We start from the raw sequence: 22032 nt of genomic DNA on the forward strand, positions 1-22032 counted from the left end.
GTTGGGGCTAGCATTTCCCCTAAGCAAACAGCAAACCAGTAGCTCAGTGTGTTGAAAGGTGAGCTTGCTGTTTTTGAGGTAACGCAAGACCCTCAGATTCTGATGATTGTAAAAGACATGACACTTTACATGAGATTAGGAATGGTAATTAATTTTTCTGACTGATATTTAAAACTTGCCTCACCTACAATTTCTCCTTGACCTTTCAAAGTGTTTTCCAAATGACCCATTTATTTACTGTTATTCAGTACTAGACAGATATCATAAGTCATGTAATTCATAAGCCACGACTGTTTTTAACTGTAGTAAATTGTGTGCTGCTTATGTTTGCGTATGCAGACAATCAATTTTGGTTGTGCAAGTGCATTTAAGTTAGTTCTTGTTCACTTGAAATTGAAAGGTTCACTTTCAAGAGTGCATTTATAGGCTCAGAACAGTAATTTATAGATTACATAGTAATTTTTAATGTGAATTAAAAATATATTAATATTTTATTTTTATTGATGCTTTTCTCTTCATTAACTACCTTTCAGAATGGTTATTTTAAAAAAATAGATTATTTTTTAAGAAATATTTTCACTGTTTTAACTGAAGCATATTTTGTCTCTTCTTTGTAGCTCACAGCTGTAAGCAACCAGAAACACCAACTCATGCTAATGTTGCAGGAATGGATCTTCCCTCACTTGGTTATACGTTGATTTACACTTGTCAGCCAGGCTTCTTTCTGGCAGGAGGATCAGAACATAGAGCCTGTAGGTCTGATGGCACATGGACTGGGAAAGTTCCAGTTTGTGAAGGTAAGTTCTTCTGTTTCCCACTGCATCTCACATACTTCGGTGATTTTCTTTATTTGCAGTCTAATAAGATAAGGCAGAATGTAAGGAGAACTAGGAGGGAGAAAGTCTAAGAGGATAACTCTGATCCTTTGCCAGTGTGGTTAATGGGAAATATGCTTTCATGTACTTGTCTTTCATTTACATTCTCAGAGGTGTCAATTCCAGACATAATTCCAGGGGCCAAAGACTTGGCTAATATCTGCTTTTAGACTTCCGACTGAGTCAGCTGTGGACTACATTCTCATAAACTCAGTAGAGTAAGATTCCCAATGCTTTTGAACATGCCTACTAAGATCAGGATAATTTTATTTACAGAGATTGTGTCAGCTGCAGGATAGCTATGACAGTTGTAATATTACTATGATACAGCTGGCATCATGGAAATGTGGTGGGATGACTCATACAACTGGAGTGCTGCAATGGATGGATATAAACTCTTCAGAAGGGATAGGCAAAGAAGGAGAGGCAGTAGGGCACTCTGTATTCAGATCCAATGCTGGGAGAGGTTTCGATACGATCCCAAGAGTGAGATTAAGACACAAACGAGGTCAAATGCCATATACCCAAAATAGGATTTTATTATTAAAGAAGTGGAATAGTGATAGGACAGAACGGAAGGAAAATACAGAAATAAAGCAAGGATGCGGGATAGGGCTGCAAGAATAGTCACCACCATGGATCCAGCGGCGTACCGTTGGTCCTCAGCCTTCAGTTCTTCGGTGGTGGGTGTACACAGATCTGGCTTCGATGGTAGAGGCACAGTGAGTGAAATTTTCTGCTGACTTTTTAAGTTCATCGTATCCTCTGATTAGCATATCTGCTCGCCTTAATTTTTTTTTCCTCTGGTCCTATAGGTTTTGTTGCATCTGGCTTCAGGGCAGGAATGTTTGCGTCTTGTCAGTTCATTAGCAATGCATGGGGTCTGGCCTACGCAATAGGGCCACAAACGGCTCCAGGATGGGGCCAGCTCAGCACACCTCTGCCCCTTTGAGGCTTGTCTAAGGAGTCCGACAATGCAACCACAAGGAATTGGGGGGGCGCATCCTTCAATACACTCCTGCTTCTCTGGGCAGCATCCCCCAGACCAATGCACAGGCAGCAGCAGTTTCTCTTGGAGGTTTGCACAGACACAAGCAAGCTTGGAGACAGTCATGTGACATTTCAGTCTTCACACCCTGTATGTTAGAGAGTGTTTTGATTGTCTAGAGCTTGATGATGGTGATGATAAGGTTGTTTATGGGTAAGAGTCATGGGAAGGGTCAATGAGGCAGATATCATGATGGGAGTCTTTTATAGACCCCCCCCCCCCAAGAAGGATAAAGAGGCAGACAACATATTCTATAAGCAGCTGGGAGAAGTCTTACAGTCACGAGCCCTTGTCCTCATGAGGGGTGTCAATATACCAGATGACTGCTGGAAATACAATCCAGTGGAGACTAAAGAGTCTAGGAGGTTCCTGGAGCATGTGGAAGATAACATCCTGACATGGATGGTGAGTGAGCCAACAAGGGAAAGCACCACGCTGGACCTGTTTTTGTGAATAGGGAAGAATTTGTGGGGTGTGATAGTTGGAAGCTATCTTGGGCATAGTGATCACAAAATGATAGAATTTTTGAGTCTTGGAGAAGTCTGCCAAAAAGCAGACTTTAGCCCGGATAAGAGTCTGATTGACCGAGTCCCTTGGGAGGCAGTCATGAAGGACAAAGGAGTGCAGGAAGGCTGGATATTCTTCAAGAAGGAAACCTTAAAGGCACAGGAACAGGACATGCCCGTGTGCCAAAAGACAAGCCAGTGAGGAAGAAGACCAGCCTGGCTGAACAAAGAGCTTTGACTGGAACTCAGGAAAAAAAATTGAGTTTATGATCTTTGGAAGAAGGTGCAGGCCACTCAGGAGGATTACAAGGATATTGTGAGTTTATGCAGGGAGAAAATCAGAAGGGCCAAGTAGAACTTCATCTGCCTTAAAAGACAAGAAAAATATTTCTATAAATACATTAGCAACAAAAGGAGGGCTAAGGAGACTTTGCATCCTTTATAGGATGTGGGAGAAACATACTGACAAAGTATGAGGAAAAGGCTGACATACTTAATGCCTTCTCTGCCTCAGTCTTTAATCGTAAGATGAATTGTTCTCAGGGTACCCAGGCCACTGAGCTAGAAGACAGGGATGGGGAGCAGAATGAAGGCCCCATAATCCAAGGGGAAATACTTAGCAAACTGCTACACCACTTAGACACACACAAGTCTATGTAGCTGGATGGAATCGACCTAAATGTACTGAGAGAGATAGCAGAAGTGCTCACCAAGCCGCTTTCCATCGTTTATCAGCAGTCCTGGTTAACTGAGGAGGGACCAGTTGACTAGAAGTTATCAGATGTGATGCCCATTTACAAGAAGGGCTGAAAGGAGGATCCAAGGAACTATGGGCCTGTCAGTCTGACAGCAGTGTCATGGATGGTTATGGAGCAGATCATCTTGAGTGCTATCACATGGCACGTGCAGGACAGCCAGGTGATCAGGCCCAGTCAACGTGGATTTATGAAAGACAAGTCCTGCTTGGCTAACCTGATCTCCTTCTATGACAAGGTGACCTACTTAGTGGATTTAGCAAAAGTCTATGGATGTTGTCTAAAAGGTTGTAAAGCCTTTGACACCATTTCCCACAGCATTCTTCTGTAGAAATGGGCTGCTCATGGCTTGGACAGGCACACTTTTTGCTGGGTAAAAACTGGCTCGATGGACAGGCCCAAAGAGCAGTGGTGAACGTAGTTAAATACAGTTGGTGGTCAGTCATAAGTGGCTTTCCCCAGGGCTCAGTGTTGGAGTCAGTTCTGTTTAATATCTTTATCAATGACCTGGATGAGGGATCAAGTATATCCCGAGTAAGTTTGCAGATAACACTAAGTTGGTCAGGAGTGTTGATCTATCTGCCTGAAGTTAGGAAGGTTCTACAGAGGGATCTGGACAGGCTGAATTGATAGGCTGAGGCCAATGTTATTATGTTCAAGAAGGCTAAGTGCTGGGTCCTGCACTTGGGACACAACAACCCCGTGCATCACTACAGGCTTGGGGAAGAGTGGCTGGAAAGCTGCCTGGTGGAAAAGTACCTGGAGGTGTTGGTCATGAGCCAGCAGTGTGCCCAGGTGTCCAAGAAGGCCAGTGGTATCCTGGCTTGTATCAGAAACAGTGTGGCCAGCAGGACTAGGGAAATGACTGTCCCCCTGCACTCTCCATAGATGAGGTCACACCTTGAGTACTGTGTTCAGTTTTGGGCCCCTCACTACAAGAAAGACATTGAGGTGCTGGAGAGTGTCCAAAGAAGGGCAACGAAGCTGATGAAGGGTCTAGAGCACAGGTCTTATGAGGAGCAGCTGAGGGTACTGGGGTTGTTTAGTCTAGAGAAAAGGAGGCTCAGGAGAGACCTTATCACTCTCTACAACTACCTAAAAAGAAGGTGTAGTGAGGTTGGTGTCAGTCTCTTTTCCCAAGTAACAAGTGATAGGACAAGAGGAAATGGCTTCAAGCTGTGCCAAAGATTTAGACTGGATATTAGGAAAAAATTATTCACTGAAAGGGTTTTCAAGTGTTGAAGCAGGCTTCCCAGGGAAGTGGTCGAGTCACCATCCCTGGAGGCATTTAAAAGACATGTAGATGTCACACTCAGGGACATTGTTTAGTGGTGGACTTGGCAGTGTTATGTTAACTGTTGGTCTCAATCTTAAAGTTCTTTTCCAAACTAAATGATTCTGTGATTGTATGATTCTACTCCAATATTGGAGAAGGATGACTAAAGTCCAAGTAGATGTTTGAATCACTGTATGGAATTAATCTATAGGGTTTAATATTATTTTATATTCTATGTCAGCAACAATACACTAAGTGGAAAAAAATATTTCTTTTCTGTGCTTTTTTTACTTTGTCCTTGATGTTAAAATATTTTATTTTGTTTCTGATTTTTACTACATACTTTATCATGGCAGAGAATTAAAAACTTCATAGCAAAATCATGCTGAGAATGTTTTATTTCATGTGAGATAAGAAACATCCCCAAGTATAGCAACTGTTTGGAACTCTATTTCCTGAATAATTAAAGCAACTTTCAGATTACTAATATCTAATGTTTCAGATGTGGTTATCCCCAGGGCTCTTACAGAGGCAATCAAAGGCTATATAGCTAAGTACTACTACTTGGAAGAGAAATAGGAAATGAATATTTTGTATTACTATAAAACAGGTGTCCTGGTATTACATGCCAGGCAAGTGCTGGGGGAAAACAGAGCAGAGCTTTGGGAAAGTGTTGGAAAGCAAGCTGCCAGGAAGCTTATGAGTTGTTCCATACTCAGGAAGTGTTATGGCAGGCCAAATGTGATTCATGGATTGTATTTTGATCCAAGAATTTTCTGCTGATGTTATTGAAACAAGTAGTATATTATCTGTCCTATCTGATAGTAAGGAACCTTTATGAGATTTAAAAAACAAAAAACAAAAAACAAAAAACACAAACAAAAAAACCCACAACAAAACCACACCAAAACGTTAAAGTATTACTCTGAGTTTATCTACCTTGTGATATAACTTAGTTTCCCAATGTCCCAATGTCCTGAAAAAATGTTATAGAATGCTCTAACCTGAGCTTTATGTAGACAAAAAGCATTGCTCTTGAGACACACCCTCCAGGTCAACCGTGTTCAGTGATGTTCCATGAGTTTCTTTCAAAACAGAGAGGAAATAGAGATTAATCGCTCAGTAGTAACAGACCATGAGAACTTGAGGTTGAATTCCAACCACTGCCCTTGTTTCTTGACAGTTTTAATCTATATACCAAGAACAAGCCTTCTGTAATAAGCTAAAAGTTATACTCAAGAAAAATATTCCCAGTTCTTCTTGCTAAAGTTTCCTTTTTATGCAGAAAAATACTCCACTCAGGGAGAAGGAAGTTGCTTTTCTTGTCTGTTCTTTTTGGTTGGTTGGTTGGTTTTTTTTGTTGTGGTGTTTTTTGGTTGTTTTTTGTTTTTTGGTTTTTGGGTGTTTTTTTTTTAGAGTATCAATCAGAAAAGGGAGAGAAAAGGCCTGGCTTCAAAGCCAAGATCCACAATCCAAAATATTGAAATAAGCACTGGAGCAAGTAACGGAGCCTAGTGCTGCATGAGAGTATTTTACATAAGAGACAAAATTATGTGTCTTCTTTATAGTTCAGTGAATCCAAATTAGTTTCTGCAAAATAAAATAGCTTCAGTTGCAGGAAGTGACACTGTCCCATTGCATTTAGTTCATCATCTTCAGCGGCATCAGAGTTCCTGCTCTTAGCAGAGAAGAAACGAAATTTTCCAATTTCCATGTTCAAATCACCTGAGCAGTTTGAGATAACCTCATTTGTTTCTTTTTTGTTGCCATTCTTTAACGAAATAGTGATCTCCTCCACTGTTAAGAGATTAAGCATTCATCTTTGGGTTTTCAGTCTGGAACACAAGGTGCCTTAGTACTGCTGAAGATAATTGAGTCCTAGATAAAAACATGATTTAAAATGCCCTTGATATGTTTCTCTTCACTGTTTTGTGTTACACTGATTCCAGTAAAAGCACTAGTCACAGTGGTATTTTGTGTGGATCCTGATTTAAATTATATAACTTGCCACAGATGACATATTAGAAGACATTTCACATATTAGGTGCCTAGTCCATGACTGTGAATCCTGAAATGTGGATTCTGAAGTGAAAACCTACACTGCTTGGGTATTGCAAATGACTTGGTAGCATCTGAGTGACATGACTTATGAGAAAATGGAAGAAATCAGTGGGCATGTGCTCCTGTGATACTAAGGCTTAATTGAAACCTTATTTGTATTTGAGTTTAAAACATCATCTTATATACTTTGTAACAAATAAATTCCATTATGGAAATTATTTTCTTAGTTTCTGAGTAACATATTTGCTTATGATTTGTCTTTTTGTCATTCATTCTTTCTAACAGCTGGTTCCAAAATATTAGTGAAGGATCCCAGACCAGCTTTGGGAACACCAAGTCCCAAACTAAGTGGTAAGTACTTTGATGTATTTTTAGTTTTAAACAATTTCTGTAGAAAACGCAATGGGAATCGATTTAGTGAGATGGCACTGAATGGCTTAGAATGGATAAAGGCTATTACATTAACAGAACAAAACCATAATTAATTAAATTATTCCCCAATGTTTTAAGTCTGTTTAGACTATATGGTATTATTTATATTCATATACAATTTCTAAATGTTATGTGATGAGAGTTTTATTGGTTTCACTGAAATTACCGTTCTGTGTAAGATCCTATGCAATATACCCATTCAGAATCTACATTACTCACCCAGAAATAGTTTCACATCTTTTTTCACAGTCTTGCACTTCTTTTACCTAAATAGTTCAGTATTAGCCTTCAAAAAGCTAGTTTTAGTCTAGAGAAGGTAGTCCCTTTAAATGGGTGAAGTCAACTTCAGTTTTCACTGATTTGCTAAAGAAGTCTATCTTTGGATGTCCTGACTAGATCCAAGAGAAACTTTTCTCTGTCCACTGAAGAGATTTTTTGAAAAGAGACATCTTCTTAACTAGAATTAGCCTTTGACTATAACTACATTAAATGTCTAGCAATAATGAATAAAGATTTAAAAGTGATTCCTTATCATAGGGGATTTTGTGGGGGTTTGTGAGGTTTGTTTGTTCATTGTTTTGGGTTTTTTTTAATCAGGTTGTACATGACTTCAAAACTGTGTTTGTTGATGTACTTCATGGCAGTCATACAATCGGTTCTTTCATTCTGAAGCTTTGTGTACAACTAATCACAAAAAAAAAAAAAAAGTAAAGATCAGATTTTTCTGAAAGTAGGGAAATAAATATCAGGGATATCACAAATCAACAGAATCAGACTATTTGCACCATGCAGTTCCCTTGCTCGCAGTTTACAGTCCCAGTATCTAGGTGGGGTTTTTTTTATGTGTTTACTTGTCAAAAAATGTATGCATCTATACATATATATACACAAATAAAAAACTAGGAAAGGTCTTTTACCCTCCATGGCGAAGACAGCCTGTCACTGTGACCCATCAAATAAATGATGAAGGAAGACTGTCAGGTATTTCAGTGGGCCTCAGTCTTGAATTTTGGGATATCCTGTGAGAGAAGGGGCAAGTATTCTTCTGTGTTTATCTGACGTGAGATGCCAATTAACACATGAACCCAGAGCTTTAAATTTTGTGAGAGTGACTCCAAATAACGTGAAAGTGCTGATTTTAAAGAGTGATTATTTATTATAGGGCTAAGAGTGATACATTTCCTTTGGAAAGTGTAGTAAACCCATCCTAAGTCACCTTCAATTTAATTGTATAAATGGTATCTCATGTTAAGATTTTAAAGATTTGAATGTATCTGGTTTTACTGGATAGGTAACTTTTTTTTTTTTTTTTTAACCATACTGTTCCTGGAATAGCATTACTTAATTTTGCAGTTTGATAATGACAAATATTAAATGTAAAGGTATAAATCTACCATGTTTATTCTCCCTGCAGACTGTGATCTATTTTTAGTTTTAAATTAGGGAATTTTTTTTCTTCTGTTGAAGCTCATAATGTTTTTAAGCATTTGAAGATAAGATAATACTTCGTATATAAATTTTTCTTTAGAAAAATTGACTAGGTAATAAAGAAAATGCTTATAGCCTTTTAATGTCATTTAAATATGCTGGTAAAATTTTGATATCTAAATTGATATTAATTCCTGCAAAACTTAATCCTAGTTGTATGTGCCTGTCTGTGCTGGCATAGAAAAGATTCTGCAGTGAGCAGAATCTGGTCTTCTGGTTACAGCTGTTAAATTAGATTTTGTGAAGTCAGTTAATTTTAGGACATGTCCGTATTTGAGGAATGAAGCAAATGGAGGTAGAGTTGTGGTTGTGTTCTTCAGTACAAATACATTTCTTTTGTAAATGATGATGCCAGATTTCTATGCTTTATATGTGAATATTATGCCCAATAGACTTAAAAATAGAGAGGGAAGAGAAAATGCTAATATTTAACATATACTTTTTTGAATGTTTGACTTCATAAGTATCAAATATTGCAAAATGTACTGAAACATGTTTGATGTGTATATAGTTCCTGATGATGTATTTGCCCAAAATTATATATGGAAAGGATCTTACAATTACAAAAGCAAGAAACAGCCCATGACTTTGACAGTCACCAGTTTCAATGCAACTTCAGGAAGAGTAAATGCAACGCTTACAAACAGCAATATGGAATTGCTGCTATCAGGTATGGGATAAGAAATATTCATTTCCACTTATTTTCTTCTTTATGCATAACACTTAAACTTTTAATATCTTCTGGCAACTTTCTTAGCTTATCAAAGAATTTCTTATTATAGTTCAGTTACTTTCAAATGTAGGGATTTTTCCACCTTTTCCTTCTCTCCCTTTTTTTAATTTCCTGGGTTTTTATTATATTTGGAGTTAACAGTCAATGAGGAACAAAAGAATCATCCTAGTTCTAATACTCTTCCTTAAATATAACAAATAAACTTAAATTACTGTTCCTGAAAATTTCTTAATTCTTAATCATACAATTTCCCTATAATAGCCTATTAATAACTAATAAGCAATATGATTAAATTGATATGTGTTGGCCTAATGACATGAACTTGGAGAGCATGGAGAGGTTACACTTGTTAAACTAGCTGATATAGTTTAAAAAAGTAGCTACCCTTCATGCTGTGATTTCAGAAGAAGACTTTGATTGCAATCTTGGTTTATGACATTCCACAGTTCCTGCCACACAGAACATTGTTGCCATGGTTATGTTGGCACAATATGCAGTTGTTTGTACTGTGAACCATCAGTAGAAACTAGTGATATGGCTTGACAAGCAAGCAAACAAAAATACTGTAAAAATGTTTGGGGTTATAGTTTTTGCTTGTTTTTTAAAAATCTGTCATTCCTGGGATTGAGCTATCTCAGACACACAGACAATGGGCCTGTCACCCCACAGGAGTGTCAGGCTGTAACACAGGGGTGTGAATAAGCATAAAAGACACACCTGAAATCAATATTATCACTCAAAACTTAGTTTCTTGAACCTTCATCCTTTGTCTACAACACTTTTTACAAAGACTTAAGAAACCTAAAAATCACAGTTATGTATAGGCTGGACACTGCTGGTTTAATCTTTTTCATCCCTTAAGGAACCCTTTCTCTCAAGTAGGTTAACATCACTCTGTCTTTGCTAACACATCTGAGATAAATGACCGAACATTAACCTGTTGGAAAAAGATGTGGGGGGAAAGTTCAGCCCACATGTTTCTGAGAGGAGTGGTCTACAGGAAGAATGTAATGGGCCAAAGAATCCATTTCTCTGTTGAGCTCTCAGTTTCTAGTATTCCGTAGAATAGTGAATTTTTGACACTAGGTTTGTCTACTGAAGTTATTTTGTAGGTGCCTTTTGAAGACTCTCACTTGAGAGGCTGTAGATGGACTGGATGTTTCATAAAATATTTTCTGACTGGTAACTCTGTTTTCTTGACTATCTGTGCTAACTTATTCTATTGTATGATGTCTGTTTAGGTTCAGCCATGCCATTTCTATAAGGGTATTAGGTGCAGCAGATGTAGTATTTCATATTTTTAGGATTAGTAAAAGTACAAACTGTGTTTTCTCACCCAACCTCCTCTTCCAAATAAAAAGGTTCCCTCATTTGGACACAAAAGTGATTACAAATGCCCATTTTTGATCTACATACAGGCATTACACATGTCATCAGGTAATTAATATTATTTTCTTTCCCTGTTTCACAGATAGAAAACTGAGATCCTGTATATTGAAAGAGTATCATAGGGCCAAGGAAGTAAGGATGAATCAAAAAAGACATTTAGATGCCAGGAAGCTGATTTCTCCTATACTCAACTTGTAGTTTTTGAAAAGAATAGTAGTTCTCTCCCTGTGAGATACGTAGTGTTTTGCATTCCATCATTTGCTGCATCTTTTTTTAACTTCTTTTTATTCTGACACCTGCACTTGCTGTAATTATAGTATATATGTCTGTCACAGATTAGAAATGGTCATGTTCTTTTGATCAGGTTAGGACAAGTGAAAATAGCAATGCTCTTACCTGTTTATTTGGCTCAGATTAAACACTCTCTTGTACACTGGGAAACCAGTTGCCAGCTCTGAAGAAGCACATAGACCTTTCACCAAGAAATGCTTGTGAAACCACCATTGTAACTTAGCAGGGAACAGTGATGCCTTGGTCTGTGGGATAATTTTTCACTATGCTCTTGTTTGAGCATATGAACATAATGTTCATGCCCATGTACACACACCAGAGCCCTCAGCCTCTTGCAAGTATTTCCTAAATGTATATTTATAAGATACTTCCATGGCAGATGTGAGAATTTTTTTTTTCCTCAAGTTCCAAATGAATCCTAGATGCACACTGTACAAGCTCTTGAAGAAACCGAATACTGTGTGATAATGTTAATGCAGTCCTGAAGACAAGAGAATAAACCCTATCTTACCAAGGCATATTAATTTGAGCTAAGTGCAGTGTTAACATGCAAGTAAGTCTTCATATTAGCTCAGAGATGAGTTATATATGATACCTCTTATATGGCAATCACCTATTCTTAATGTGGAGAAAGCTTTTGTTCTGTGAATTTAGACATGTAAATGAGATGTGAATTAGGAATCTCATTGCTCTGTCTCTTACCGCAGTTTCTGAAAAAAGGAAGTTTGCATCTTAAATTGAATTGAACTTTTGAGATGCCCATTTCTGTTTAGTCTGTGGTAAGAGCCTAGAGTAAATAAACTAACAGGACAAAGTTAAATGTCTTTTCTTAGTTAGGATATATCTGGGCAGGTGATCTTTTTCCATTGGTTTGGGATTTTTTTCTCAGATTAGCAACCAGCAAGACAGACGTAACCATCCTTTTTTTTTTTTTTTTTTTTTTTTTTCCCCTCTGGATCCACCATTTTCTTCTGATCACATACACAAAACAATTAGTCTGAAGACACTGATGTCTCCCAGATTGTCTCTTTGCAGCACTGCAGTCCAATATTAAGCTATTGGGTTGTGCCAGCATTTCTTCCTTCTCTACCTTAAGATGCAAAGACCACTAAGTACATATTTCCTTCCTTCCACTACTGTGTTAGGTAGTGGTTTTGTGCAGCCTTTTTTTTTTTTTTTTCCCCCACTGGAGAGTGTGGTGGGTTGACCTTGGCTGGATGCCAGGTGCCCATCAAGCCACTCTATCACTACCCCGAAAAATGTGATGAAAGGCTTGTTGCTCAAGATAAGGACAGGGAGAGATCACTCAGCAATTACTGTTCTGCACAAAACAGACTTGACTTGTAGAAATTAATTTAATTTATTTGTTGCCAATCAAATGAGCATAGGGTGATGAGAAATAAAACCAAATCTTAACACACCTCCCCCCCCCCCCCCCCTCCCTTCTTCCCAGGCTCAACTTCACTCCCAACTTCTTTACCTCCTCCCCTCCAAGCGGCACAGGGAGATGGGGAATGGGGGTTGCGATCCGTTCATCACATGTCTCTGCTGCTCCTTCCTCCTCACACTCTTCCCCTTATCCAGCATGGGGTCCCTCCCACAGGAGACAGTCCTCCATGAACTGCTTCTGTGTGGGTCCCTTCCATGGGGTGCAGTCCTTCAGGAACAGACTGCTCCAGCGTGAGTCCCCCACGGGGTCACCAGTCCTGCCAGAAAACCTGCTCCAGCATGGGCTCCTCTCTCCATGGGTCCACAAGTCCTACCAGGAGCCTGCTCCAGCACAGGCTTCCCACAGGGTCACAGTCTCCTTCAGGCACATCCACCTGTGCTGGTGTGGGGTCCTCCATGGGCTGCAGTTGGAGATCTGCTCCACCATTAACATCCATGGGGTAGAGGGGAACCACCTGCCTCACCATGGTCTTCACCATTGGCTGCAGGGGAATCTCTGCTTCGTCATCTGGAGAACCTCCTCTCTCTCCTTCTTCACTGACCTTGGTGTCTGCAGAGATCTCATTTATTCTCACTCCTTTCTTCTGACTGCTGCTGGTTTTGAACATTTTTTTTTCACCCCTTCTTAAATATGTTATCACAGAAGCTCTACCACCACTGCTGATGGGCTCAGCCTTGGCCAGCAGCATGTCCTTCTTGGAGCCAGTTGGTATTGGCTCTGTTGGACACAGGCGAAGCTTCTGGCACTTTGTCAGAGAAACCACCCCTGTTGCCTGCCCTGCTACCAAAACCTTGCTATGCAAACCCAATACAGAAAGCCAGTACCTTCTCCTACATCTCAGTGCTGTCTTCAGTTCTTGTTCACATCACAGAATTTGGATGCACATAAAACTGGGAAATGACAAAAATTAAGGGCACTGATATGTTATTGGAGTTTTCAGTTAATAAAAAGAGATCCAGTTTAGTTCATGCGTAGCTGACACATACTAACTAAATCTAGACTGAAGTCATCCACATTTGTTAGTCAATAAAATATGAAGTCTGTTCTGTGATGTATTGAGTCTATAAAATCATGGATTTTTAATTTCAGTTTGGTGGAATTTTCTGGAGGTGGAAGTATAATTGCGGGGTTTTGGTTTTTTTGTTGTTTTTTTCTTTTTCTTGGTTTTGGTTTTAGTTTTGTTACTATTTAAGTTTTAGCCATCATTAACTTTTGTTCATGTAAAGAGCAAGATAACCTTGCATGATTACACAAATAAAAAGCTTCATATGAAATTAACAATTATTTCAGCATTCTGACAGAAAGAAAATATCAAAGAAAGGTCTTCTATCTAAAATCTGAATTTTAATTGATAACAATGTTTAAAAATGTGGGGGAAGAACATCTTCACTGTATTTTCACTATTCACCATTGGTTTTGCATATCATACTATTTTACCTTCATTCTCCAAATTAACAAATAAGGTTATTTGGATTCTAAACATTTTTTCTGCAAGAATGAAGATGAGTTAATTATCCCTACAAAGTAAATAAGGTTATACACAGGTTTTATTGTCTGGAAGAAATGTGTTGTAATATGACTATTGAAGAACAATTCAATTTTTTTGAGATATTTTCAAATTTAGAAGTTTTTAATTTAGCACCAGCTTTTGGAAAATCATTTAGATGTGTATGTTTCTATTACTATCTTTACCTGGTTAAGTTACAAATATTGGAAATGGGGATGAAAGGTTCAAATACACTCTACCTGATTCAGAACAGTATTTTCCATTTCAAATAAGATTATTGTCAGTTTGTTCTCTCTGTACTAGTTACGGTAACTGTTTAAGTAACAGCTGTGTGCCTAGGGTTTCCCTTCTGTCCTCTCTAAAAACAGTTTATATTGAAATCCTATGATAATTGAAAAAATTTCATAACAGAATGCATCTTGCTAAACTAAAATGTTGCTAACAACACTACTTATTCTTCCTACTTTTCCTTTTTAAGGCAAGAGGCAAGAAATTAAATGCTTATTAAAGATTAAATTATTTCTCTACTCAACACAAAAATAAATTTTTAAAACTATATTCTACAGGAGTGTATAAAAGCCAGGAAGCTCGGCTAATGCTTCACATATATCTCATTAAAGCACCCTCCCATACATCTGTGAGCAAGTTGAAAGAGGAAAAATGGGCTATGGATGGTTTTGTGAGTATATTTCTGCTACAAAAGACAGAGAAAGGTTGTCTGTGGGGTTTTTGAAAAATCATGCTGGTGTTCTACACACAAAAAATCCTGAGTCATATCAAAAGGAATTTTGCTAGCAATGCCAATTCATTAAATGAAATTAAAATTTTATTGTAAGATATAGGAGATTGGTCTGAGGGAAAATATGGGAATAGTTATACTGTATATACAAAATTATAATGCATGTTAACACAGAATCCTTTCTCTTCTCTTTGAATTTTATTCCAATATATTGAGAAATTTTATCATCATTATAATAAAATATCAATTTATAATAATAATATATAGTAGTAATATAATAGCAATTTTTATCATTAGTCTAGCAGTCATGTTTTACTTTTTGGTGATATTTTTAGAAATACCATGAAAAAGCTCAGCTGTTGTGGTATGGGGAAAACAGACTAGGTTGCTCCAGTTAAGCATTAGGCCCCTTGGAGGTTCTGGGACCGAGTTTATTCTTTAAAAGGGGGAAGAAGAGAGCACATAGCTGAGAGGAGGAGAGGTGAAGGACAGGGGTAAAAAGAAGAAACAGGCCAGGTGGATGAGATGTGTTTAAACAGTGAAAAGAAAATCCCTTCAGAGACAGACAGGAAAAACAAACATCACTCAAGTTATTCCTAAAGTGGGGAAACAGCTGCATGGTTTTGGGGCTTGAGACACTTTATTTGCCAGAGAAGAAAGTAGATTTTTAAGAAAAGAAATGGTCTAAGATTTTGATGATTATGAACACTCATACATCCCTATTACATCTTATTTTTCAAGTCTGTTTTCTTATGTTTCACCTTCTGGTAAATCATTACAGTGAAACCAGTATGGGTGCACAGGCCAAAAGAAGAGAAGATGTGTATACTGAAATCTATGCATAAATTTATGTTTGCATAACTTGTGGCATTATGTCAACGGTAATTTTTTTTAGAGTTGCAAAGCCAAAGCAAAAAACTCAAAACTGCTTAAACAATAAATATACTGGTAAAAGAGCTTAACACCCTTGGGTTGTGCAAAATTTAGGCTCCATGAGCATGCTCCAGAGGTGAAAAAAATATGGTAAAAATCAATAAATTTAATTTCAGAGTCCTAAATGTATGAAAGCCCTCAGTACAGCCCCTACATTCTATGTGCTATTTACATACATATGTATGTATAAAAGACCATACATTCTATATTTACATAGCATATAGAATGTTCTTATTTGACCATTTTCTTTTTTATTTTTAAAATCTTGGAATAGCTCAAACAGGTTGCCTTGCCCCAAAGTAACACATTCACCTGAGAAATGCACCCTTTCTTCAGTGAAATCAGCTTCAGGTCATTGCTGAAGACATATTGTTGCCTTGAGAAAGGAAAGCTTAAGGGAAAATCTTGAAGGAACATGCCTCAGCACCACTGAATTTAAACCTAATAACGAACTTGGGAAGCAAGTACCTGTAAATTTGAATATAATGTGTTAGTTTAGTACTTACCCTAATAAGGGAGATAGTCATAGGATAACAACTCTTTCTTCCTCCCACAAGAATTTTACCAAGGCCTCATTCAATATTATTCTGGTCTACAGCTGTATAATTAATTATTGAGATAGAGCACTGAGAAAGAACAAAGGAACTAACTGTCAATTGAATGTGAAGTATTTTCTTATTTACTTTTAAATTATTAAAGCCTCAATACTTGCATTCTTGCTTATCTACAATATAACTGTAACTTTTGCCATCTACTTCTTAAACAAATCAGATAATTATGAACCCTGTAAGATGCTTAAAAATACTGACATCTTGAATTACCAGAAACTGAAGTTTTGTTGGTGTTACAGAGACTCTCAAATTAGCAAGCAACCATCAAAAAGTACAAATTTATTGTCAACACAATTAGCTAGCCCTCCACAAATTACAGGTTCAAATGTCTGTAAGAGGAGAACAGAACAACTTCCTAGGGTTTACCAATAGCCCAAAATGCAGAACAATGCACCACTTCCCAGGGTTTAATGACAGCCCAAAACACTCCATCACTCACGAGTGAGGGCTCTCAACCACAAAGACCTTCTCAGGGCAGTGTCCTGACCCAAGTTACCTCAAGGAGTTTCCTTGGGCAGTGTCCCAACCCCAGGGAAGAGTCACCAACCACAGCCTGCTGCTCCAGGGGACGAGCTCCCAATGGCTCCCCAGGGGCTCCATTTATACCCAGGCCCAATCTGACCTGTAGTCAGTAGTGGCTCTTAGTGGCTGAAGGCCCCAATTACCACGATGCCCTGAGAACAAAGGCAGCCCCGAGCTCCTACACTTCAGCAGCCAAGCCTTATTTTCAGTGGCTGCACCTGCCACAGTTGGTTTTAAAAAATAGTATAGTTAAAGGTAGTAAAAGGTAGTCATGTGTCTCTAAGCCAACATGCCCAAGTTGTGCCTTTAACAGTTCTCTCTTTTCTTTTGAACTTTATAGTTTTTCTAGAAAAAATACAATGTTTTTTATTAGGGAATAACAACTACCAGTCAAGCATATTAGGGTATCTCTCTTCCAAATATATATTTATCACAAACTTTCCCCCATTTAATTCAGACTACTTTTTGTTTACAGGTTTCTGCTGAACCTGATGGAGCAACATATGTTTTTCAAGGATTCATCCAGGGTAAAGATTATGGACAATTTGGACTTCAAAGATTAGGTATTCAGCAAATTCTAAGCTTTTGATAGTCCATTGTTCCATATTCTGTTTTATTATGTACAGTACTCTAAGGGTATGTGCAGGATGTTATCAGTACTGTCATTTTATAGAATACTGAGATATTCATAACTTTAAAATCTCCTTTAAGTAGTACTTACAAAGAGTGTTTTGTCAGAAGTTGTAAGGAGTTACAGATGCCTTGCAATGTACTACTTAGTATAGCTGTGCATTTGTAATGTTTTGAGCAATGTTTTTCTATAAATATGTGTAAAATGCATTTGGTTTCACATCTTAATAACTATTTAGAAAGTCCGTGTTATAGAATGCTCTGCTAAACTGGTCTCTTGCTCATCGTGCTGAAACATTTCCCCCAACCATTTGCTAGAAGAGTGAAACCACTGAGTATTTGCAAGTAAATCTTTATGTTACTCTTAAGAAGCACAAAATCTTACTTACTGGCCAAATATTTATTTCCTAAAAATTGACTTCTTGGTTCTGTACATTCTGTTCTACACCAAACTGATAGTCTTTATATGTGCTTTCTTGGAGAAGATAGCTCTGGTAATAGAGCTCTTGTAACAATATTCTATTCTGCTCTTTAAGAAAAAGAATATAATTTACTTTTCTGATACTTTCCTAAGAACTGTGATATTTCTCCTTCAGTGACAACTTGAATGTAGTTAATCATGAATTCTTGAACGATAAAATACTATCGAGAATGTCTTAGAAGAGGAATTACTTTTCACTAAAGTAATGGCTCCTTAGATAGAGAGCTTATCTTCAGACAAAATTCCAAAACAAAATGTTTGCAAAACTAGGTTCTTTCAGCTGCAAAGTATTGTCCACTTTTATTTTTTCAGTAAAACCAGGAAATTCTTTAATTCTTGAATGTGCTGGAAGGATTTATTAATGAATGGATGAGGTAAAGGCAAATCTATCTTTTTTCACAGTTCTGATTCACAGTAAAATGCACTACTTGGGATTTTGATTTTCACTGTGTTTGCACATGCAAATTATTTTAAAAAAATCAATAAATATTTCATTTAACTGAATACACAGGGTATTTTCCTTTATTAACTTCATCAAAATATTTAAAAGTCATCTAACAAAAATTAAAATTCAAGACTTCCTTGACAGTGTTTTGACAGACTCTATGAAAATTGTATTTCTTCATTTGATTTTCAGAGGGATTTTTCTTTTGTTCTTGTTTTATTTTGTAGTTGTGAGATTCTATTATGCAATATATTGAAGGTAGTTTTTATTGGTTTATATCTTCTAGGAACAGAATGGTTCACTAAGGTTTAAATTCTATAAGAGGATTAATTGTAATTAATATAGTCAATAACACAGAGATTTGAAATCATTGAACAGATTTTTTTTAGGATGTTTACCACTTCATTATTTCAAGCACACAAACACAAAGCCAGTTTCTCTAAAATATTTTTATTGTTCTTCCCATACAATTTTCCTCACATTTATTTTTCCTACATTTATTTGTCTGTATTTTAGTATAATGATTATCTGTTGTTTCTTTTTGTTTGTTTGTGCTTTTTAAAATTTCTATATATTACCTTGTAAGATCAAGAAAATCAGAAACTATCATGACCTATGCAATTCTAAAAAGGTCCCGTTCAAAGCTTAAAAATCAACTTTGTAGCTGTATTGGTATTCCTTTCCTCACAGTAAAAAGGTGTGTATCTTGTCTGAATAGATAACCTAGATAATGTGTTCCTCAGCTATGAAGCAGATCCTATTCATGCTTATATTTTCCTCAATATCTGGCTTTAGCTCTTCACAATCGTTCCTACCTCTTTCACTCTATGTATCAATAGCAGTGCCTAATGAAATCAACATGCTGAACTTTCAGTTTGCCTCTTTCCTTGAAATCATGTTTGCTTTGTATGCATGCAATATTTTTTAATTTTTAAAATATACAAATATAATCAGTAATGTAATAAAAATATGCATTATTATAATTTTTAATTTTTGTTACACGGTACATTAAAATTTGTTAATAACATCCAAAACCTGAATCACATACAGAATTATGCAGTAAGATATTTATTGTACCAGTGTATATGTATTGTTCTCCTGACATTTTGCATCCACTTATTAATCAGAATATGGTATACCACACTACATTTTCTTTCGAGGTGGTCTCAGCATAAAGCTGTATGTATACAGCTGAACACATAATGATGACCCAAAACAGATTCTCTGAAACAAAATATTTTGATAGCTGTTTCCGTACAATCTTCCTCACAACATTAATTTATTTTTTGAACATTTAATTTATTTTCCTCTATTTTAGTGTATTGATAAACTGCTTGTTTCTTTTTATTTATTTGTGCTTTATATATATGCTTATATTCAACAACAAGGTTGAATTACTGAATTCTGAAGTTGATGGAGTAGTATGTGCCGGGAGTAACAGATATATATCTTACATTGTATTTTCTTATTATTCTTTTTAGGTCTTAACATGTCTGAGGGTTCAAATTCTTCTAATCAACCACATGGTACAAATAGTAGTTCAGTGGCCATTGCTATCCTCGTGCCTTTCTTTGCCCTTATATTTGCTGGTTTTGGTTTTTATCTTTATAAACAAAGGTAAGTACAAATTATGTATATAGAATTTCTGTATGACTTGGTGGTTTTTTACCTTCAATTTTTATTAGTGTTAATAAAGTTTTCTGTTAAAACCACAAAATGTTTGCAAAATGTGCATGTAGACAGTTCTTCCTACCTCCATGAAGGTCTGACATAACGACTGAGGGATCAGTTTATTGTACTGTTCTATGCTTTCATTCCTACTTATTTAAAACGTTATAAATTTCTCTCTTTATGATAGCAAAATGGATGCTATAAACTATGGGCATAGGGGGAATAATATAACAACCAGTCTTTCTGTGTACTTACAGATGTTTGCCTGTATTTTTTTTTTTTACATGTGACAGAATTATGAGTCATATATTGAGTAATTTATTTTAATGCCTCCTCTGTTTATGGGCTTACAAGTATATGCAAGTTTTATTGAGAGGTTTCATTATGGAACTGTTTCTGCATCTGAAATTATTAGTTCTTATGTTACATAGCCACCGGTCGTCTTTCTCAATTTCATTAGTCTTAAATTCAACAATTTTTTTCATGTTATCAAGGCCAGTATTAGTTCTTTGGATTCAGTGTTAAGTAATCTTTTCCTATAGCTTGAAAGCATTAGATGAGTAAAGAAAATTTAATCACCTTAATGACAAGACAATTCATTGCCTACTAACTGTCAAAATGGTGATTTACATCTGGTAGCCTGACAATAATAATTGCAATATACTTTGCAGGATAACATTAGTTTAAAACACATACCATAATTTTAAATGCTACTTGGTTTTGAACTGCTTCAGAATATGAAAAACTTCTCCTGTAACTTTTTGTATATTTACCTGTATGCCGTAAGCACTTGTCTTTACATTTTATATTGATGATTTGCATTAGAGTATGCATTATGCATAACAATATAGATGAAGCATTTTCAGGGGATTGTACTTTGATATTGTGAGTTATTATGGGAAAAAGAAAATGTTTCAGCTATAAATTAATTCTTGAATGTATAAGTAACTTGTTGAGTGTCCAAAGGGATAAAAGAAAATCTCCGTTTTCTGTCTGGGGAGTTACTGCATCTTTACAAGATTTTGTTGTACTCTAAACTACTTATCTGATCATCCAAGTGGAAATACCTACCTCTTCTAAGGTTGTTAACTAAGATTTGAAGTGAACATAATTTTAAAAGAATCATAAATCCCTTAAACTTTATAAAGAGAGTACTTAGCACAGATGCTGTAAAAAAATTGAGATGTTGTATTTAAATCCCATAATTGGAACTGGGAGCTAAATTCTGTTCAGATTCTTAAGCTACATCAAGGCAGTGAGGAAAACTGCAGTTACAAATACTCTGTTTTTCTTCTACAGGACTGCACCTAAAACACAGTATACAGGATGCTCTGTTCATGAAAATAATAATGGACAAGCTGCTTTTGAAAACCCTATGTATGACACAAATGCAAAGTCTGTGGAAGGGAAAGCGGTACGATTTGACCCCAACTTGAACACTGTTTGCACAATGGTATAATGTGGTAATGATATGTCTTCAAAGTCTGGAAATTGACACACAACACAGTGCACACACCATTCACTGATTTAAAAAAAAAAAAAAAATTAAAAAAAAAAAAATTAAAGCACACTTTTCAGGATATACTGGGTCACCTTTTCCTGAGAATGATAGACAAGAATGGGTTGTGGTTATTTTGTTTTTATTTTCTTTTTCATAAACTGGATCAGAATTCTTCATGTGCATCATGGAGAGTTTTTAAAAAATTTGCTGCACTCCATGAGTGCTACTCACAGTTTATTTGCTTTTTTAAAAAAGGAGGTTATTCTAAAACATAAAACATATTTGCATATATTGGAGGAGCATCCACTATCAGTATTTCTGTGCTTTATAAAAACTATAATAGAGGAACTGGGTTAAAAAAAAAAAAAAAAAAAAAAAAAGATATAGGTAGAAAATAAGAGCTATACTTACAGGAGACAATAGGTCACTGACTTCTTTTTAACAGTCATATGCTACATCTTTCTCATGAGTTTGTACCTTTTTTTTCATTTATTCAGCCCATTTAGTATTTTATTTTTATCAGAAGAGTTAATTTTTTTAAGTCCAGGGTGTAGTATTTAAAATTCAGCAAGTACAACTTACTCTTTTCACTTCACAGAAGAAAAATTAAAATGTCATATTCTTATTTAATGAATTTTCCTCCCCTACTTTATATCTTGATTCCTTTCCATGTTCCAAGTCAGACTCC

At 36.4% G+C, this 22032-nt stretch overlaps 1 protein-coding gene across 3 annotated transcripts in view; it reads left to right on the top strand.

The window, feature by feature from the left end:
* Window positions 1-21346, top strand: part of CSMD3 (CUB and Sushi multiple domains 3) — a 732271-nt gene extending 710925 nt beyond the window's left edge. For all 3 annotated transcript variants that reach the window (XM_074897604.1, XM_074897605.1, XM_074897607.1), the window contains 7 exons: window positions 618-797; window positions 6807-6872; window positions 8953-9111; window positions 14378-14490; window positions 17092-17179; window positions 19654-19789; window positions 21143-21346. In XM_074897604.1, coding sequence (XP_074753705.1) covers window positions 618-797; window positions 6807-6872; window positions 8953-9111; window positions 14378-14490; window positions 17092-17179; window positions 19654-19789; window positions 21143-21302 — 902 coding nt within the window. In that variant the 3' untranslated portion in view covers window positions 21303-21346. The remainder of the gene's footprint in view (window positions 1-617; window positions 798-6806; window positions 6873-8952; window positions 9112-14377; window positions 14491-17091; window positions 17180-19653; window positions 19790-21142) is intronic.
* The last annotated feature ends 686 nt before the right edge of the window (window positions 21347-22032 follow it).

This window comes from Athene noctua, chromosome 2 (assembly GCF_965140245.1).
Source record: "Athene noctua chromosome 2, bAthNoc1.hap1.1, whole genome shotgun sequence".
Classification (NCBI taxonomy): Eukaryota; Metazoa; Chordata; class Aves; order Strigiformes; family Strigidae; genus Athene; species Athene noctua.